The sequence below is a fragment of the Protopterus annectens genome, chromosome 1.part2, assembly GCF_019279795.1.
Source record: "Protopterus annectens isolate FY-2018-M chromosome 1.part2, PAN1.0, whole genome shotgun sequence".
NCBI lineage: Eukaryota > Metazoa > Chordata > Ceratodontiformes > Protopteridae > Protopterus > Protopterus annectens.
The window spans coordinates 310,068,539-310,091,036 of NC_056727.1; the positions used below are offsets into that span (position 1 = coordinate 310,068,539).

At 38.8% G+C, this 22,498-nt stretch overlaps 1 protein-coding gene across 1 annotated transcript in view; it reads left to right on the top strand.

The window, feature by feature from the left end:
• Nucleotides 1-22,498, top strand: part of ESF1 (ESF1 nucleolar pre-rRNA processing protein homolog) — a 1,041,566-nt gene that overhangs the window by 414,644 nt on the left and 604,424 nt on the right. Inside the window, exon 8 of the mRNA XM_044056192.1 lies at nucleotides 8,075-8,222. Coding sequence (XP_043912127.1) covers nucleotides 8,075-8,222 — 148 coding nt within the window. The remainder of the gene's footprint in view (nucleotides 1-8,074; nucleotides 8,223-22,498) is intronic.

Genomic DNA, 22,498 nt, shown 5'->3' on the forward strand with positions numbered 1-22,498 from the left:
ATATAAAGTTTGAGGGAAATGATGCATGAAACCCTAATTAAAAAGACTACTTCATCCAGGAAGTGAGGGTAGGGATGGGCTAGTTCTCCAAAAGCATTTTGAGAAATAAATACCCATTTTGCATCACATTTACTGATAGATTTCTGCCCCTCTATTCCAGGTTATGCTTGAAGTGTGAGATCCTAAGAGGAGAGAGAGGGACATGGCCAACGTCCGTCTTTTCTCCAAGCAGTGTTTTACTGTTCTTATGCAAACTTATTGACCCCCACTAGTAACACAGGCATATCATTTCAAAGAGAAATCTTCCCGTACTCCTTTGTAGCTAGGAAGCTGTTAAGTAATCTGTGACTAATAGAATGTAATGACAATTCCTGAAGGTTTCTGAGTACTTCAAGCTTTCCAAGCTCGTGACTTCTTTTTAGTAAAAAATCCTTATTCCTTTTCAGGTGCTTTCAAATGTCTTATGTGAAGACTTCAAAATTCACTGTTGTATTTGGTAATATGCAAGGTCAGTGAAATGCAAAGTGGTACACTGAACACTCTGGGGTATCTAGAAATTTCTTTTAGTATTAGATGGGCTACAGAACTGCTTTTCTGACTTCGTTATATAAACACTGATAAAATCTTTAGTTATGTATCATTACCACAAAATCATTACTGCTAGAGTAATTTTGATTATTTTAATGTTTATTTTGTAATCAAAGTTGATGTCCTTTTTGCCAAATCTCGTAATGGTATGTTTGTGATGTTAAAGGTGAAGCTATTGCTAATCCACCAGTTAAGTATCCTTGAAGCCTATCTTGGAGAACGTCAGTGTATTTTACTGATGAAGTGTTTGTCCTCTTCAGCATATCTGATTATCTGTGGCCCATTTTGCACTTTTGTATCTCAGAAAAGTAGTTCAAGAAGTAACCCCAGTGCAGAGCCCTGTTGGAAATCAGTGGTAACTCCTGCTGGGAGAGAGAGATAGCCTCTCATCTTAGCTTGTTGTGTTTCGTCCATTGAATTATGCATGAAATGGCATTTATTGCTTTAATGCCACGTATTCTTTTATATGGAATAGTGCTGAGTGTCTCAGCAAGGTTGAAATAGTGCGCTCCTCCAGGGCTTAATAAAATGCTGTTATTCCTTCTTCAAATAATGTCACATGATTCAGATGACAAGCTCTCCTAACAAACCGATACTGTTTTATGTCATACAGAACTAAGTCCCATGTTTTCAAATTGGGCAAGCACTATTAGGACCCTTCATAATTTTTCATAGAGTACCGGTCAGTCTGATGGGCCTAAAATATTTTGGGTCTAGTGTGACAACGTTGTAAATTGGTGTCTCACTAGCATTTTACCCTTGACTTAGGGATGTGTCTAAATCCTTATATTTTGGGTCGATATTATATATTCGAAGCTTAATAATTTCGAACCTCATATGTTCGACAACATATGAGCAAAACTTGAAACCTTGAATATATAATAAAAAAAGTAAAAAAAAAAAAAAAAAAAAAAAAAAAACTTAACATTTTGGGCAGGGGGGCAAGCCCCCTTGCACCCCCCACCCCCCTACTTAAATATACCAACTCCGAGACCACACTTCAGTGCAGAAAAGGGAAATTTTCCCATTCTGCGCGTACTTTATGTAACATGTCAGATAAGGCTTTTCCTTCATCCTGGGTAGGAAACTAGAAGGTATGTTTTCTAGTCCCATGGAGCTTGAGTTTTTAATTTTACTTGTTATCGTAGTTATCACATCTGTATTTATGCAAGGAATGTGGTCATAGGTTTATAGGTGTTTACTAGGCTAACTACCACAAGGGCCTTTTTAAGCCTAGCCATACATCCCAAATCTCTGACAAGTTCTGGTACCCTTGATAAGTGTAAGCAGGAGCTTGGGTGGTGAAACATATACAAGCAGTGGCCTGGGAGATGAACCATTTACAGGCTGCCTGTATACATTAGAGACATAGGTGCCAAATCAGGGTTGATTTTCCTGTCCCCCATCCAAGTGTCTAAGTTACACTTGAATTGGGTTGGAGAGGAACTCTGCTTCACATGGATGAGGAGCCTGTTCCAAAGGAGGAGGAGTGTGTGGGACACATACCTCTCTCTCCAGCAGGTTCTGTTTATATCACAGGCAAGGTTTAAGTCTTTAGAACAGGTAATTCTAGTGCTGTTTGTCTTGCAGATATGCAAGAGATCCATCAAAGAGGGATCTGACAATGCCTTGTATGGCAGACATAGATGTCCCCTCAACGGCCTGTAGAAATCAGAATACAGGGATAAGGCCTTGAGGCTGTCTGCATAGGACATGTTACTTACGCCTTGTATTCTTTTAGTGAGGAACCCCTGTGAATGTTCCAATTGTTGGATATGCCTGGTTAGGTTTATATCGAAGGGGGCATGGTCCTCAATGATAGGTCTGATGAATGCCGAATACAGTGGAACAATGACTTCTTTGGACCTCAATGTCATACCTTTGTTTATAAGTTGCACATCATAGAATGATTTCCTAACTACTGTAGACACGTAATGGTCAAAGTCTAGATTACTGTCTGTGGGTGTTCCCAGGTCCCTGACTACTGAGTCAACTCTTTAGGGGTGTGTTTTCAATATGATCATTACCAGTGGTGGATGACTTCCAAAGGATACTGTTATGCATTTTTCTCATTTAGTTTTAGTCCATCATTCTGGCACCAGATGTTTGTATGTGTCAGTCCTTCCTGGAGAACATTTGTGTCAGTGGGCAATTCAGTGACTGCTCCTAATTTGCAATCATCTGCAAATTTAGTCAGCCAGAGACCATTGACGTTAGCCTTGAATTCAGAGAAGTAAATGCCAAAAAGGAGCGGTCCCAGGACAGATCCTCGAGGGCTCCACTTCTGACTGGCATCTTTGTAGAGGTGGACTCCCTAGTTCCAACTTCCTGGGTCCTGTCTGTGAGCCAGCTGGCTATCCACTGGATGACTTAAGGGCTTGTGCCTAACCTCTTAAGTTTGTTAGCAGTGCCCGAGTGGGGAGTTGTGACAAATGCCTTAGCCAGGTCACTTGTTTCTGTCACATTATGATATTTTACTTTGCAAAAATGTTTTCTGCAAGTACATTTGCTGTGTCATATGGCTGAGTGATGTCTTCATTGTTTTTGTTTTTTGCAATCAAAAATTTACCATTTCAGTTTTCTGATGTGTAATTAAAAATACCTTATTGCTTCCAGCTTTTGAGATTTTGCTGAGTTTGTGCTTGTATCTGGAATATTACTTTATTTAAGGCAATCTTCTTTTTATGATTAAGGTTATTTCTGAAAGCTGTGTTGCATATCTTTGTGATTCCACCATTTTTGTAAATGTAATGTTATAACTGTGTTTTACTGGTATGTGTTCTTGCAGAAGTTAGTACCATCATAAAACTCCTTGATAGTATGTTGACCAGACTTATTTAGGCCATTGAGGATAGTATTTCAGTATTCTCATAAATATGTCAGTTATTGCAATGTACTTTGAACAACAGTGATGTTTGACCATTTCCTTTTTTGTATTTTACATTTGTTAACTAGGTAAGTAAACTGGCCCCTTTTCAGCCACGTCCTGGATCCAGGTGACCAGACAAAAGGATTAAGAAAGGCAAAATAGGTAATATAACAATGAAATCTCAACATTCCATTATTATAGTTGAGATAATATGGTAGATTTGATAGTCAACAAACAGTCAGATACAAAATGCGGTCAAAATCAATGCTACTTTTTTTTTTACCATTGTAAGAGAGCATTTGTTAAATGTGTTAACACTGCAGAGTTGTTCATTCTTTGGATTACATGACATGACCAGTTTCCTTTTGTAGCCTACCAGTTTACTACTTAGCAGAGCCAATTCATTGCAAAGTTTCATATCATCTGGTAAGGAAGTTCTTAGACACTTTTGCCATATTAGCCCTTCATATATTTATTTATTTGTTTAACATTTGTTTACCAGGAATGTCCGATTTGGAACAAAACCAATTTTCAGCGGAGTCCCAGGGAGAAACGCTCCAGACTCATGTCTTTGTAACATGGAAGGAAACTGGAGTACCCAGAGAAAACCAGCACAAACGCGGAGAGGACATGCAGACACTCCGCACAGAAGGCACTCCAGCTGAGAATTGAACTGGAGAACCTCTTGCTATGAGGTTACAGTGCTATCACTGCACCACTGCACCGTCCAAATATATGTGGCCTTTTCTTGTTTTCTAGCTTAGTCTGTGTGCAGGAGAGTCAGTGGTGCAATAGGTAGAACACTCGACTTTTGTGCAGGAGGCTGGGTTCTGTTTCCACACTGGGTAGATCGATTACTGACCCTGCAATGCAGCATAAGGGGAGCACTGCACACCTGAGTCTGTTGTCTTTTGGATGAGATGTAAAACCAAGATTCAGGTGGATGTAAAAGATCTCACAGCATCCATTGAAAAGAGTAGAGAAGTTCCCGGATGTCCTGGCCAAATTTCCCCTAACAGTATAAATACCACCTCAGGTCTCCCCTGAAAAGAGACTCCTAGCCTAGCGAGACTAACCTGAACAGCCAAAGATAAGTAAATAAATGCAATGCTATTATTTTTCTGGTTGAGTGTATAACAGCATTTCCCCTGTTTTTTTAACATGGTATAATGGTTATCTAATACTAGAATGGCAAGACTATGTGGATTATTCCTGGAAACGGTTATACCTACCTTTGCAGATCCAAGGTGGTCATTAATACTAGCAGTTTCATCTTACAAAACTGTCTGATTTCTTTGTAAACCACATTGTGTCTTAGTCTCTTTTGTTAGCTTTAAGAAATGTAGCTTAGCTTTTATCAGAGAAGTGGGAAAAGAGCTGTATGCTAATATAACTGTAGGATCAAAAATAATATACAGCTGTTCATAATACAGTGAGCTTAAATGCGGTGGTTTCATCTGCCAAAGAAACACTGCTCCATGGTTAACAGTTTGTGTTTTTTAATTTCACTGTTAAAGTAAGGAAGCAGCTACCCTAAGGAAAAATGCTAATCTCTAGTCACCTCAGTTTTTGTTAAAGTAGCCAGATGGGTTCTGTTCCCTTTCACTCTCAGGATCATCACAGCTTCATGGGGCAGCTTTGCTGTTTTGTCATCTCTAGAAATTGCAGTCATGAGTCAGTCTTATATAAACTATAATGTTTGAAGAATATTGGCTACTTCAGTAATATTTTATTCCAAGACAATTCTATATGATTAATTCACCCAGCAACATTTACCTGGCTAACAAATGGTAACTTAGAAATAGTTAAGTAAACCCACCCCTTTTAAACAAGTCTAGTGTGATGTCATTTCTGTCTGCATACTTGCATATCTGCTAGCTAATATTGTCAAAGGGAGGTATTCATAAATGTTGATGCACAGTAGAGCAAGATTGGTTTTCCCGTTTCAGAAAGTAGCCCTTACTTAGTCTTATCCCATTGTGTAAGTATAGTAGTCCATGCCTGGAGTATTTAGCTAAATCAGCCTTTTCTTAGGTGATCCGCTGTGGCAACCCCTAACTGGGAAAAGCTGAAAGAAGAAGAAGAAGAGCCTTTTCTCAGTTTCATGCAGTTCGGAAGCAATGTCGGATTTCTGGCTGGTTCCAAATGGGTAACCTACAGGATAGCAGCCATGCACCACAAATGTAATCCTGAGTGCAGGGATCACCTTCCCTTGCTAGCGTGTTACTTAAGACAATGTGCTGAGAAACCTACTAGCACTATTAAACAAACAAAAAATGTGTGTGTGAGCATGTATATCTATGTATGTTTATTTATATATTAGATATATATATATATATATATATATATATATATATATATATGTAGATAGATAGATATAGATATATATAGATGTGTGTGTGTAAATATAACACCAACACCATTGCATTGCAGGAAAATACTTACTGGCTATAGAATTCTCTATGCTGTAAGCAAACCTGCTACCAAATGCCCCTCCCCCACCAAGATATGCTGGTGAGCTCCCACCAATGGGAGCTTGCACAACACCATATTCCCTTCATTACTGTAATGTGATACTGACCCCTACACTATCTCTATGCCTAATGACTGTGAGTTGTTTATATTTATAAATCACAGTCAAGCATGTTGGTAGACCACAGCGTTATAGTGCAAGGCAATTACTTACAGTATAGTGTGCCTTACCAAGGAGCTCCATATAGCTACTTGTTACAGCAAACTGTACTTAGGCTAACTTTCTTACATTTCACCAAACAGAGCTGCCTGCACGCCCATGTACAGGGTTCCAATTACACATCAGGGTACTAAGCTCCTCTAGACACCATTCAGTAAAACTGGAAAGCTATTGTGTACCACTTAGCACTACTTTGGTTTGTGTATTCATGTCCATGAATCGAGGTGTTCACTAGCTTTGTGTACTGCACCTGGTGTTTGACTACCAGGGGCATTCAGAATGAATAGTTATAAGCTCTGGATAGCATTTTGGGTCACTGTGCAAAATTATACATTTTCCTAGCTTTCATATTCAGATTTGATGATCTCATGCTGGTAGCTGTTGTTCACAGAACTTGAAATCTGTCATAAGTTTGTAGGATGTATTCTATCCTGTGTGTCTCACTGCTTTATAGTAAGCCACATGTACAAGAAGTGAAATGATGAGTTATGTAGAACATTTTCAGAACTTTATTTATTTCATTTTGTGTGTAACGTTTTATGATGGAATCAATGTAACAACATTTTTGTGCTAATTTTTAATGGGTTATATTGATGCTTTTAAATAAGATGCAGCTGATATCTGGATTTTATCTATAGATGTGTGGGAACTGATAATCAAAGCAAAACAGTAAGTTATTTGATGCAAATTTACTAATGTCATTATGTGGTGCAAAATGCCCTTTTGACAATTAGCTGTTTATTTTTAGCTATATCTGATCAATATGATTTTGGAACTACAGTGAAATTTAATGTGGTTCACTGTAAAGCAGGTTGCTCTTTAATGAAAATTGTTAAAAACACACAACATTATATCCTAGCTCTGACGAGCCAAGGTTGTTTGAGGCCACTGATATTGGCAACCATATGTTCTACAGGTCATGCATTCATGGAAAGAATTTAATTAAATTCCATTTCCAGTATCCTCAGCCAGACCACAGATTATTAATTTGACAGATAATTTTTCAGTCTTTTTAGCAAAACAGCCAAATATGAGCTCCTCAGATTTATGCTGTTTAAAGTCTGGAAAATTATTTACTTGGGGTGCTTGCCGGATATCTTTTCTTTTCCTTTGTTTTTAATATCCTAGGGCCTTTTTGGCCTGTGTTCCACAAACCCGTTAAAGCACTCTGGCAAGAATGCAGTTATTTCTTTTATTCAATGCATTTAGAATCCATATGCACATATATGTACATTTATGTGTATATATATATATATATATATATATATATATATATATATATATATATATATATATATACACTGTGTGTGTGTATATAGGTAGTAATTACAAAAACATATGCATAGCTGTACATATCTCTCATATCTCTGTTTTTGTATGTGTATATCTTTTATAAGTACGTGTGTATGGATTTTATATATATGTACATATGTGCACGCACACAAACATATGCACGTGTGTGTGTATATGTATGGGCATATATATGATTTTTGTGCACACAGATGTTCATACTGGCGTATAGGTTAACAGACAGAAGGTAGCATTCATGCCATCTTATTGAAGATTGCTGCATTAGTAACTGTTCACATTTGTATACTTCACAGATGATATTCTGATTTTGCAAAGATGTGGTGGATTTAGGATTTAGAAGTTGGCTAGGAGCATGCCAGACTTTTCTATTTTTCTCTTTTAGCGTCAAAGTAGGGTATTTTGGTATACCATTCTGCAAGTAGAGAGGGAAATCTGTCATTGAAATTTAATTTGTTTTGTACATAAAATCTACAAGAATATTTATTTAGCAGTACCTATTCTTTATTGGCAGTTGAACATTGTGATTTATTTGTATTTAATCTATTTTTATCTGTTTTGCATCTTGCTGTTAATGAGGGTGTGGTCTTAAACGTTAACATTTTTTTGCTTCAAAGGTGGAACTTACCTGGGATGAAACTGACTATGATCGTGTCACCAGTTTAGAAAAAACATTTAAAAAAGATGAGCTTCTTGATTTGGATTTTCAGGCCTATCTGGCTTCATCCAGTGAGGGTGACGAGGAAGAAGAAACAACCCAGCAAGGTACTGAGGCTATAGTTGGGGTATTGATTTTCTGATAATATCTTGTTCGATGTCTGCATCTCATACTATCCTCAAAGCATCTCAGCATAAATATTGAGATGCATAATTGTCATGTGCAGTATAATTGTTTACCCCAAGGTGTGAATCTTTATGATAACTTGCTTTAAAATCATTTTTGTAATTTTGTAATAACTTGTTTGCTGCCAAGGCCACTTTATTGTACATTTTGTGTAGCATCTATTTTTGCACACTGTTAAGGTTTTTAAGTACTTTAGAATAAAAGTGTCAGCTATAGCATTATGTAAGGTGGGTCTTTGTGTTCTTCTAATCCTGAGTATGAATTCATGCGTTGTTGTTCAAAGTTATGCATCTTCTGGAAGTTCTTGTGCTTGGGAACATCTGCCGAGTAAAGTTACTTGCCACAGGAAGGAATACTACTGAATTATTGTAAAATGAGCTGCATATTTACATTTAAATGAAAGGGATAATGAGTAATTTGCACTATAGTTTCTTGGCATTGATTGCTGCTCTTCTGTTGCAAATACTTTGTGTGGTGCTTCCTGATGACTAAGATGAAGTGTTAGTATGGTTAGCCTCAGTTACTGCACATGTTAACTGGAAGACTGGCGACATGTCATCACTTCACTTGTCCCCAATGTGTAGCATCATTTACCTGGGGGTGGAAGAAGAGCCACTGACCCAATGTATTTAGGCTTCATTTCAAGGCTTGCCTAAATCATAGTGTGTACCATGTGTCTGTATTATGTACGAATGCACTGTGTCAGCTTGCTGCTTGTATATGTTTATTGTTCAGCATCCATTAACTCTTCTGATTAGTTACTGTCATAATTGTAATATATTTGTAGTGCTGTTGTAATTAGGCCATAAAGAAAGTACAGCGATACAGGACATGAAGTTAAGATGTGTGCATTTGGTTCTACCTTCCTCCTGTTGGGTATATAATATTTTATTAGTGTTTTTTTAGTGTGGCTACTTGACTCATTTGTTGTCTTTCATTCCTTCTTTTTTATTGATTAGGTAGTTTTCTAATCACACGGTTTAATTAAGCAGTGTATTCTCATTTCTTTGGGTGGCCACAGTGGTGCAGCGGTTAGCATTGTCATCTCACAGCAAGAGGTTCTCCGGTTCGATCCTTGGCTGGGGTGCCTTCTGTGCAGAGTCTGCATGTCCTCCCTGTGGTCGCGTGGGTTTCCACCGGGTGCTCCGGTTTCCTCCCACATCCCAAAGACATGCTGTAGGTGGATTGGACAATCTAAATTAGCCCTAGGTGTGTGTATGTGTGTGCATGTGCATGTGTGTGTGTGTGTGTGTGTGTGTGTGTGTGTGTGTGTGTGTGTGTGTGCGTGTGTGTGTGTGTGCCTTCTGTGGAAGGTTGGGCACCGGGCTGGCAACTCAACACCGTAAAACTCCACTGCCAATCATGAGCAGACAGATGATCCTCTGTGGCAACCCTTAACCGGGAAAAGCCGAAAGAAGAAGAAGATCCTCATTTCTTTGAGGAATACTGTTTGATCATTGCAAGGGCAAAAGCTATTACCATTTTTTAAAATAACATTTGTTTATTCATTTTGTTTGTCTTGTCTGACTTAAATATCACTAAATGTACTGATAGCCAGTAGTGTTGTTACGCTAAAGCAAAGGGGTGGCTGTCACGAGCGCAAGTTTAGAAGAGTTTCCAGTCCATTTGGGCAAGAGTTTGAACTTGTGAGAGGGGAAGACTGTTTTTTTTTTATCTTTCTCCTTTTTTGCCCAGGTCAGCAAATGAGCTAGCTTCAGCTCTGCTGATATCTAAATACAGGTTGTTGTGCTCCTTCGTAGAAAGGTCAGAGTAACGCTCTCGTGGAGGATGCCAACACATCAATAGTATCTGTGCTTTTTTTTTTGCAACCTGACCAACACCCAAATATTGTATGTCTCAAAAGTAAAGAACTACATCTGTTTTCATGAGTTTATATGTTTGGAGGTATAATTTACAGTTAAAAAACAGTCCCAACTACAGCGCTGGGAACAACAAGAATTCTTTTGCTGTGAGCCAGTTTACAAAAAAAAAAAATTCCTGGAGTTGTTCCATATTTAACTTTTACCATTTTGAAGGTGAGGGATGTAAAATTAGGAAAGATCATTAACTTTTTTTTGTATCCTCCCCCATACCCTGGGTGTTGCCCAGTGGCTCCCCTTCCTTCTTCCAATTGTCTCATCTTTTTCTTTCTTGGGGATAGCCAAGTACCTAAAAGCCCAAGAGAAAACATTGCAGCCCATTCATTTCCTGACTGGAAGGTCTAATTAGTCCATACTTTCTAAGCTGATGCGAGTATCGGATGGTAGGGAGCAGGCTAGGCTGCTGGCCACAAGAGACTCCCCTCCCAATCCCCCCAGAACTCTTATCCCCTTTGGCAGCTGGCTTAAGTTACATTATGTACTGCCCCCTCTGGAGGCATATGTGCTTCCACACTCATCTTCTCAGACAAGAAGAAGACAAGTTTGGCACCATGTGCTCATCAGGCCTATTCCCAACAGGTGTAACACCCATTGCTCCCTCTGTGTTACTCAGGCAACACAATATTGCCATACCCCCCCCCTCGATGGGTAAGCAGGCAGTGATCAAACACTTCCATCTTTTCCAGGTCATTCCTTCCATCATTCACGCTGTTGAGTAAATACGGGATATCTAGACTCCATCCCTCAATGCCACAGAGTGAACTTAAGTGATTGATTTATTCTGAGCCTAGAAATAAATTGCTGTATATTCACCATTTGTTCTTTGCAAGCCTCAAGAACTAGCAGAGACTGTATGTGGTTGCTGCTAAGTTGATTTCACCTATGATGATGATGAGGATGATGATGATGAAAAGTCAAGCTTAATGTTGTGAATTTGGTGAGTTGCAAGCATTATTAATTAAAAACAGAATAGTCTGGTATAAGAAATGATCAAACAAGGGTTCAGTGTAAAATTAGGTTTCACTTAAATGTAGTTTGTTAATCTAAATCTAAATGGGAACACTCAGATCTGCTCTGAGTTACAGCACAATGGCACTAAATATACAGAACCAACTGATATTGCCAACATCCTAGCAGATAGGTTCAGTGCTAACTTTACCCCCCTGTTACCCCCTAGAGGGCCCATCTCTATACCGGAAGAATGCAAAGTTCCTATAATCACGGCTGCACAGGTAAAAAACACTCTCTCCAAAGCCAAGAACACAGCATCCATGGGACCTGACAATATCCCAGGCTGCTTTCTACACGAACTACAGAATGAACTGGCACCCTACCTAAGTACCATGTTCAATCATAGCCTCACCTCAGGCTTTGTACCCACTGAATGGCGCACCGCAATGGTTATCCCACTCCACAAAGGGGGAGCCACGACTGACCCCGGGAACTACCGCTCCATTAGCCTGACGAGCCTGGTCTGCAAGGCCATGGAACGTATCATCATGGAACTCTTAAACAAAGACATTGGTAATCTCCAAACTCTGGACCCTACCCAGTTTGGATTTGTAAAAGGCAGATCATGTCTCCTAAACCTGATAGACTTCTTTGAAACAGTCACCAAAGCCATAGATGAGGGTAAAATGGTTCACACGGCTTATCTAGATCTCGCCAAGGCTTTCAACACCATCCCCCACTCTGGAATTATAGATAAGCTCAATAAACTAGGTATAAATCCCTATGTCACAAGATGGGTTGCCAACTGACTGACGGACAGAACCCACACTGTGAAAGTAGCGGATTCCAAATCTGACATCAGACCAGTGACAAGTGGAGTATCACAGGGTTCAGTCCTGGGTCCTCTCCTGTTTGGTATCTACTTCTCTGAAGTGCAGGCCAACACAGAAGGTCTTTGGCTAACAAAGTTTGCAGATGACTGCAAACTAGGAGCCATAATCGAAACTCCTAACGATGTGGACAAACTACAAAAGGGCCTCACTGAGACAGATACCAGGTGTCAAAGCCATGGCCTGAAGCTCAATGCCAAAAAGTGTATTATCATCCCCTTTGGTAAAAACTATGTACCCATGAACTACCACATAGCTGGTAGTCTACTTAATGCCGAAAATGTGATAAGAGACCTTGGGACACAGGTGGACAGCAGTCTCTCCTTTGATAATCACATTGCCACAGTGGTCAGGAAATCCTTCTATGTGGCTCATCTCATCACAAAAGGATTCTCATCCAGAAAAAAAGAGGTCATTGTTCCCCTCTACTCATCACTCATTAGACCCATTATAGAGTACAATACCCCTTTTGGTATGTACCTCACAAGACATCTACAACAACTGGAAAGACCACAGAAATACCTCACAAAGAGGATTACTGGCCTCAAACAGATGCCCTATGCAGACCGTCTCAAAAAACTACAGCTTTACTCCATCGCATATCGCCTTCTCAGGGGCGATCTCTGCCTAACGTACAAAGCTATGTCAAACCCAGAGCTTAAAGAAATCCCAATCCCTCCGAGCTACATGCTCTAGGGACCTAAACCTTGTCACCACAATAAACAGAACATGCTGGAGGGATAGAGTCCTGTCCCAGAGACTTCCCATACTGTGGAACAGACTACCTATCTATGTCAAACAGAGCTCCTCATTAGCACTCTTCAAGAAAAATCTTGATGATTGGATGGGAAATAGGAAATTCACCCCGGGGATCACTTCTGTGGCTCTGCTCAACAGGGGCACAGGAAATTAATTTTCTTGGGTGGCGAAAGCCAGGGTACATTTTTTGGCTAGGCTTGTATGGGCCCTAGGGCCGATAGCCTAGTACCTACCTATGAACCTATAAATACAGTATTATCTTTACATAGAACTAGAAATGCAGCCATATTAAAGCAGATATATATCTTCATTTTACACATTTTACATACAGTTTCAGTAGAAAACATTGTTTCAGTATACTTGAATAACCTTCAGTCAAGAGTACTGGTAAGAATAAAATGTGCTAAAAGAATATGTAGTATATTAAGTACAAGCAGGCTTGGGAACCAAAGTTAAAGAGGCTTGCAGAACTTGTAAGAAATTTGCCGGGTTTTCTTATTATTAACAGAGGTGCTTCCGACACAGAAATCAGTTACTTTGGATTGATATGCAGAAAGTCATTGCAGTGCAGTCCACAGGAGTTTGGTACAGACACTCAAGAGTGAGTGCAGAAGTCAGGTCACATTTTCAGCATTCCAGAATATTAATTATGTTATTCAGGAGGAAGGGAATAATTCTTAATATAATGAGTGCAGAAGCTATGGACAATATAATTCAGTCAGTTTCATTGTATTAACACTGTTATTGGAGAAAGTAAGATTTGATTTGGATATTGGCAGAATTTACAGACTATAGCATGAGAGCAGAAGCTAGGAACATTATAATTCAATTGACTTCAGTTTATCAGCACTGTTATTGTAGACAGTAAGAACTGATTTGGATATTGTTAACATCTGCTTCCACTTTGCATAATAAAACATTCTTAACCAAACTACTTGTATGCAGACTTTAATTCTGAAAGGTAAAAGAAGATTTGGGACATAAAGGAGAAGGTGGCACTTGCTCAGCATAGTTCTAGGTAATTAAAAGATAAAGACATTTATTCCAACCTTATTCCGGTTTCTTTCAGTTATTTCCAGTTTATTCCAGTATTATACATTACTTTCAGTTCTTACAGGCAGAATATTACAAAAGCCAATATGACGTTATTAAAAGCTGTAAATGAGTGTGTGTGGCAAATGAAATTACAAAAACACAATCAAAGAAATTAACCAAGGACATGAACGTGTGCAAAGTGAAATGTGAGTCTTATAAAAATATGAAGTGAGAATGTATTACAGTAGTAATGGTGAGAAGAAAAAGAACCTTAAGATGCACAGAAAATATAGTATGTTTAAAATGCAAGTGTTGCATGAGAATATGTGTCATTGTTTTAATCAGTTTTGTAGATGCTATGGCAGAGAGTATCATTTTGTAATTGAAATGAAATACTTGGTGGGTGCTGTTAAAGTGCAGAATTGATACAAGGAAGTCTGAAAATTACTTCTCAGACTGGGAGACAAGAGGGTAGGTTAGCATATTGCTAAGAAATTCTTAGACTTGATAAGCAGACTGTTGGGATGAAATTAGACACAGGTGCAGAGTGCAGTATGTCTGACTATGCATTTAAAGAATTGAGGCTAAAAGCCACAGAATACAGCTGTTTGCTCATTGTTGACTTATTCAGAGCACCAGATAGAGACTCTGGGTCAGAGTCCACTGATTTTTTTGTATAAAAGTAGAGAATACATTAGCCAGCTCCATGATGAAGAGAGTTAAAATGCTAAATGTGAAGCAGGTAATATGAGTTTGTCTAGCAGCACAGATGCTTGTAGGAGCTGGCAGGGGTGGATGGGTGCAAGGGGCTAGTATCTGCTTGCCTGTTTTGGGGGGAGGGAGATGGCTGTAACTCTCCGCTTCAGTGACACATAGCGTGAACACTAAGTGTTTTAATTATGGAGCACAAGCCTAAGAGTTTGTGCTGCCTGAGTGCATGCATATAAGCTAGGAGAGCATGTGAAGGCTTGCTATCTGTGGCGAGCAGTGTGAAAGTGGAGCTGAATGAGCCAATGCACGAGAAGTGGGATACTTCACTGGAGAGAATAGTTCACCCCACTGCACCAGTAAGCTGGCTTGCTGCCTTCCACATGACTCTTACTAAGGGGGGGCAAGTGGGCTTATAAAGCATCCTGTGCTGGAACTAATGGGATGTAGATCTCTCACCTAGTCTGGAAATGTTTGCTCCCAGACAGAATGAATGGGCCGGTTGGATGAAGGTTGTGGGGCCATCATACAGGGCCCAGTGGGGAACAGGGGAAAAAAAAGAGTGCATTATCTTTTTCAGACTAACACTTTAGCAAGTAAATTCTTTTGATTTGGGAGGTTTGGAAAAATGAATTCACAAAGAGAGAACAAAGAATGAATGTGTTTCTATGTAGCTCTCTATTGTAATTCTGAGACGTGCAGTTCTGAGTCCAAGAAATAGAAAAAAGAAGCAATGAATCTAGAAGAGAACAGCACATATTAATGCTTATTCTCCTTTAAAGTTGCTTTTCTGTTATGGGGACAAGCCTGCTTGGACCCCACTCCCTCCACTTGTATATACTAACTCTGAGATTGCCGTATTTTGGTGAAATGGGAATACTCCAGTACACAGTGATCTTGGGCTTGATATGTGTAAATCTGCATTTTCTCACATTCATTTTCACTCTTCAGAGACCCTCAGTTTCCAGTCTCAGCATTCAGAGTGGTTACCATTTCTGTACGCTTTCTGGATCAGCTGTATATCCTAGAAATACTTAGAATAACTGCAGAGTCATAGTGATGATTTCCATCCACATCCATGTTCATTTATTTACATGCATAGAAATTTTTGCCAGGAGTATGTTGTACACAAATAGGTCCTGCCACTGTCTGTTAATACATGTTCCAAGGAAAGTACTAGGAGCTCTCCACAGTAGAATGGCAGAGGAATTAAAACAAATTGAAAACTCATATGTCCTTAGAAGCAAAATGGATAAATATTAAGGTTATTGTTGTAAGGCAAGATTCAGATCAGTATTAATCCACAATATCTTTGTAAAGTGAAACGAACATATTACCCTTTGCACCCAGTTGAAGAATTGGTCTGAACAATGCCAAGTGTAAAGTTGTGCATTAGGGTTCTAACAGATAAGGCTAGATGAATAAAGCACCAAATTGTGTATATTTAGGATAACATTAAGAAGTTACAGGCTTTGTATACTTTTCATTTTGCATCACACAATCTGTATTTTAAAGAGCTATTGCACAGGTTACTGAAGATTTGCAAGGTGCTGTAAACATGGAGTGTGATGCTAGACTGAAAAATATGCTGTGGTAGCTTAACTTCACTTCTGATCAGAGCATATGTAAAATAAGGGTGAGAGTGCTGAACTACATGGGTTGTATTCTGATACTGGAGGAGGTGAAGCCTAATACAGAATAAGTAAGTGCATTAGTGCAGATTTCAAGGTCAGAAAAAAAGACAAGCAGTGTAGTGTTTTTTAGGAAAAGTAAATTATCTTCCATTTTTTGTACTTTGTATACCCCAGATAACTTTATTCGAATTTGTTAACCATGCCACTGAGAAAATTGTTAAGAATATAATGTAGGGTAGGAATGGATCTGTGAGTAAGAAAGAGTTCTGAAATGAATGGAAGACTAATTAGAGAAAATTGTTAACATAGTTAAGCTGCTTATCCAGTTTCTGCATAAACTTTTCCCACATTTTTCTGTTATTTTATTGTCTGCATTGAAATTTGGAAGTCTTCTGTCATTTTATCATAAAGGCTTTTTCTGTGTCTTTCTGTAATTTCTTTCCAGCCCTTCATTTAGTTTGTGCTGTTTGTTTTAAGCATCATTAACATAATGGAAATTCTGTAAATATGTCTTTGCCAAAGAAATTCAGGTGGGAACAGACCAGAATGCTTGCAATGCAATTTCTTTGTATAAAATTGCAGAGTATATATGTGTATGATCTGAAATTGAAATACAAACCAGGCAAAGAACAAGAAGTAATGCAGACGTGTCCAACCTGCGGGCCACATGCGGCCCTCTTCCATGTGGCCCTCTACCTCTAACTGCAACATCGATGTATGCATGTTCCAAAACACTTTTTTTGTGTGTGTGTTTTTTGTGCCAATGGCCGGTAACTCTAATGTCAGTGTGCACATGTGCCAAAGCACTCTTCTAGTTTTGATTTTTTTGCGGCAAAGAAGGGTCTGTGTTTGTGCCATTATTTCGTGCCAAATAATCAGCGTGTATGCTCTCGCTGAAGAAGGACTCGTGTATGCATTTGCCGCCGTTGCCTTTGAAAGGAACAGCACTTACCTATGTTAATAGCTAAATCCGGACTGAGTGAGTGAGTGTGTGTGAAAGTAGAAGAGTGTGTGTGTGTGTGTGTGTGTGCGCGCGCGCGCGCATGACAGAGAGACACATGCACTGAGGCTAACGACGATCAGTCTACCTACTGAACAAAAACAAGTCAGCTCACAAATATATTGTACATTAAAAGTACACTTTCATTAAATTGCGGCTTTCCTGACAGGGAGAGTGTTGTATTGAATATTAAATCATACCTCTCAACTGTATGGATTTTCAAAGAACATCTAGATTTTTGCCTCATCTTCCAATTTGTGTCTTTTGCTTAGGAAATAAAAGTAGTCATCCAAGGTAATGCAGTTCCAGGGAGTAAGAATGAAACAGCAGCCTAGGGTTAATGGGTCAGTAGCGGAATTACTATGTGGGACTGTAGCATATAAAGTTGTATTGTTTTTTTTCTGACAAACAAAAAAGCACCCAGTACTGTTTTGTCGTTGGTGGGTTCTAAACAGTGGTAGATTGGACAACAGTAAGCATAACTTTGGTGGATCATCAATACTGGCAAATCAGATGGGCACAATGTCATTTTCGAAATGTTGGGGAGTTTGTGTGTGTCTGTGTGTGTGTGTGTGTGTGTGTGTGTGTGTGTGTGTGTGTGTGTGTGTGTGTGTTGGGAGTGCTGCAACAGTAGATGATTATTAAAGACAGAGACTTACGGACTCTGGAGAATGTTTCTTTGTTTCAAAACCCGATACTTGGGTACTAGGCATGCCAAAACTAGATTTTTTAAGACCTAGCATTTTGCCATTTACAGTGGATGGATATTTACATTTAATGGACAATGCTAGCAGTATGAGTGTGGTCCTGTAGGGATCTGAAGGATGCCAAGTCTACCACTGCCAATGTCTTGTAAAGCGACCTGGAAATGGATATTGGGATGTTACTGAAAAAATGCAGTAAGTGAGCTTAGAAATATAGTTTAATTAAACAAAGTTCACTTGCAATTTGCAGGCCATAATTTAGTTTATTTCAGGTAGTCGAGATCCTGGTAGATTGTATACCATTAGACTTAATTAGGGAGAGCTGTCATTCTGGGGAAATAAGCAGCCCTAGTTTCAGTGAAAGCTCTGTGGTTGTTTGCAGGTAGGAAGTTGCAGGATGTGGATGCAGTATGTTTTATTTATTTTTAATGCATTTGTCATTTCAAAGCATGGTTTTCTTTGTTGCAAAAGAAGGCAGGATTGGGGTCTATATTATAATAGCAAAAATCCCTTTAAGCGAATGTGAAAACACTGACATGTATTGCGCGAACCGCGAATATGCCGAACATACTAAACCGCAAAATACAAAAAGTCGAATCCCTATAGTCGGCCAACTCCACCTCCCACTACATACTGCCTACCCAAACAAAATAAATAAACCACATTACATGGTGGTGCTGCGGTAGCGTTGTCGCCTCACAGTAAGATGTTGTCCTGTTCGATTCTCAGCTAGACCGTCTTCTGTGTGGAGACATGCGTGAATGGACGTACCTTCCTTGAAGGTTGTGCGTCAGAGCTGGCAACTCGGCACGTAAAAATGTACTACCAATCATTAGCGGACCGGAGTTCCGCTGTGGCGACCCCTAACCGGGAAAAGCCGAAAGACACAACAACATACACTAACCAAAACCCTACTTCTAACCCAAAAGTAAAGCACCAAAACCCTACTTCTAATCCTACACTAAACCTTGCATACATTACTATCTATGCACTAACTTTAACCTGCACCCTAACCCTAAGATCCGTAACTATCACACACTTACCCTACAGCGATATATCAAAACAAAACAAATAATCCACACACATACATTTAACAAAACCCTAATTCTAACCCTGCACTAAACCTTACATACATTACCTATCTATGCACTTACCTTAATCCGCACCCTAACTCTAAGGTCCATAACTATCACACACTTACCTTACGGAGCTATACCACAGATGGGCCAACCATGACACTTCGACTTTTTGAATTTTGTGGTTTAGTACATTCGGCATAATCGCGGTTCGCGCAATACATGTTGGTGTTTTCACATTCGTTTAAAAGGATTTTAGCTAATATAATATAGACCCGCAGGATTGAATGAGCCATATAATGCTTAACTGACAATGATGGGATAGAAACATTATAAGTGATGTATAACGTTTGCAGCTACAGTTGTTTCAATGGTGTCTGTGATGCATAACTGTTTTTGGGCTTGTGTCTCACTTTTATTTTTCGCTTTGTCCAGATTTCTTGCTCCAAGGTTGAAAGATATGGTTCCATACTAAATTAGGTGGTTGTATTTACATTACCTTGGAAGACTTTTCAGCATAATTATGAGAAACAGAGCCTTTTTAATATCTCTGCTTATTTCCAATATAAACTGCCATGTAACCTTGCAAATAACTCTTATTAAGCTACCTTAATTCTTTTGGAATTGACAGGTATGCTTCTTTGGTTCAGACGTAAGCAGAGAGTGCTAATGTAACTTTGATTTCTTGCAGCAGTCTGTGGTTTACTTATCACAATACCTTTTCTGTTTCTGGGTGTGTAATCAATTTAACAGTTTTAAAGATGTTTTCCAAAAATAAATTAATACATAAATAAAAAAAATCATCCTCTTTGCACTTTGAGCTATTGACAAAGTCTGGGAATTTTTTTTTTTTCAAAAGCGAAGAGCAGCATTACATCTCAGTAAACTGTCAGTCTGTGAATAGCTTCTGCACAAATTAAAATGTCTGAATGTCAAACGGCTTTAGATTGGAGGGAAGTTAAATGTTTACTCCAGTACGTAGTATGATCTTAGAGAGTTTATGGATTTCTTATTGATTTACTTTTTGCTGAGCAGTTGTTTGTTGACCTATTGATGGTCCTTTTGGTGGTGGGAAATTGCATGGATGAATCCATCTCTATTGTGATTTTTGATTTTTTCAGATATTCTGACTTCCAGACAATTTCATTCAGTGAGTGTGTGTCATGTGATTACTGAGGTTGCCTATTTTACAAGTAGGGGCTCCGTGTGTGTGTGTTTGTTTAAGAGAGAGAGAGATTTAATATATATGCTGAATATATTTTTGCAAATGGAATTCTTAGTTAAATAGGCCCCTTTTCTTGGGCAAGTAGACTTGAGTAACCAATATTAGATCTTAGCCATCCAGCTAGAAAAGTTTAGTATGTGGATTTTCCATCCAGTTTGATGAAGGCTATGCTACTTACTCAAGGAGTACATTTATGGCTATCCATCCAGTTGTCGTGTTGGTGAACTACATTGTTTGATAATGAGAGGAGCATTTTACAGAAGTTGAAGGTTTTTGTGTCAAAAACCTGTCTATACAAAGTGGCTTGTTTATGTTGCAGTGAATGCAGTCATCTTTGTAGTGAGCATTTTAAGTATAATCAGTATGTCTGAGGTAGAGGAAGTTTCTTAAGGCAGGATCTTTCTTCGCCTGGAAAGCAAGCCAGTGATGAAATTTATAGTGGCCAGTGAGAGACGGAGGAAAACAAGTAGCTTTTTAGTCTGCTTGGATAACTAAGTGAACTTAGTCCTTTGACCATTTTGTCAGAAATGGTTGTAGTCTTTCTTTTGCCAGGGTGTTTTGCTGAGGCACATACCAAAAGGGGCATTGCACTCAATAATGGCTCTTGTAAAGGAAGAATACAGGGATGTTATGACCTCCTTGTCCCTGGATGACATACCCTTACTAATGAAGTGGGCCATGTTAAAAGCTTTCAGTACAAAGGAGACAACGTGGTGGTCAAAAGTCAGGTTTCTATCAACCTGAGTGCCCATGCACCTCACGGCTGATTGCGTGCTTACATCATTGTTATTAATATGCTAATCTGTGGGGACATCACTCTCTTCAAAGGGGATGATGATGCATTTTTTGGCATTTAGTTGAGGCCATGTTTCTGGCACCAGTCATTTGTTTGGGTGAGATCCTCTTGTTGCTTATTCAGAATTGTTTTATTAAGTCAGTAATGTGAATTCTATACTTTATTGCAAATTTGTTGGCTTATTTTTGTGGATTATAGCATTGTAGGACTGTTAATGACATTTTATGTAGTTGGACTGCTGGTTTTCCCAGTGAGAAATGCTAGTGCTGTAATGAATATCTGTTTATTTGTAAAAAAAAAAAAAAAAAAAAAAATATATATATATATATATATATTTATATTTATTAACTAAGATGTTAGAGTTAACTGTTAGATTAGAGAATTAAAATTTTAAGGCAAATATTAGGCATTTATTCATTGTTCGAATGCACCTACAGTACATCTAGGAGGTAGACATTGGTCTCCCACGGCAGCGAAAGAGTTAACTATATGATATATTTTATATGCGGCCCCAAGACAATTTCTGTTCACTCAATGCGGCCCCGGCAAGCCAAAAGGTTGGACACCCCTGAAGTAGTGGATACAATGAGTAGACTAGATTCACCAGAGAAATTAGAAATATTTTTAAAAGAACAGTTAGAAGTTATTTAGGAAGTACTGCAGTTAGTTTTAAGAGAAGTAAAACTTTTTATTCAACACAAAATTAGCACCAGCAAATGGGGGGGGGGGGGGGGGTGATGTGAAGGAAAGTATGAACTAGTTAACAATGTATCATTACATATTTACAGCATAACTCTACCCACCCTTTTTACATATCACCATATAAATACTTTAATGCACATAATCATTACCTTTATTTATAAATATCTTTATGCTAGTCTTGTTAGTAAGTGGGGACTGCATTTCACTATAATTTCCATATCTTATCTAAAAAAGAAAACTATCCATTTCCACTTATTGCCAGCAGCTTCAAATGTAATACTGTCATTGCTAACACCATGATGCATTGCGTGTCACCTAAAAGTTGTTTCTTTTCTCCTTCGGACTTCTCCATGCCAAAAACCTGTTTTGATAGTTAAGGAAGCAGTACATTCATGTAGTTTACATTTCTTGAATGGCCAGACTTGTCTTTATTTGTATAATCTTGCAGTTGTGTATTTATTTTATAAGCTCCATTTTTTCACTTATTGATTACCTACTCTGCCATTGCTCTGCCACCTTTTATTGTATCATTAAATGGCTTACTTCTGTGAATATAGTTATTTCTCTAGTTTTCCATTTCCTTGTTAGTTCTTTTTACCTGTCAGCAAGCTTAATAGCTGGCTTGCTTCAAGCATAGATCCTAGCTCCAGAAAAATAGTTCATTTGATATTGTCACTGTATTTTCCCAAATAAGCCATGGTGGTGCAGTGGTAGCATTGTCGCCTCACAGCAAGAGGTTCTCCCGTTGCATTCTCAGCTGGAGCACCTTCTGTGTGGAGTCTGCATGTCCTCCCCACTGTCGAGTGGTGTTCGAAAGACATGCGTGAATGGGCGTGC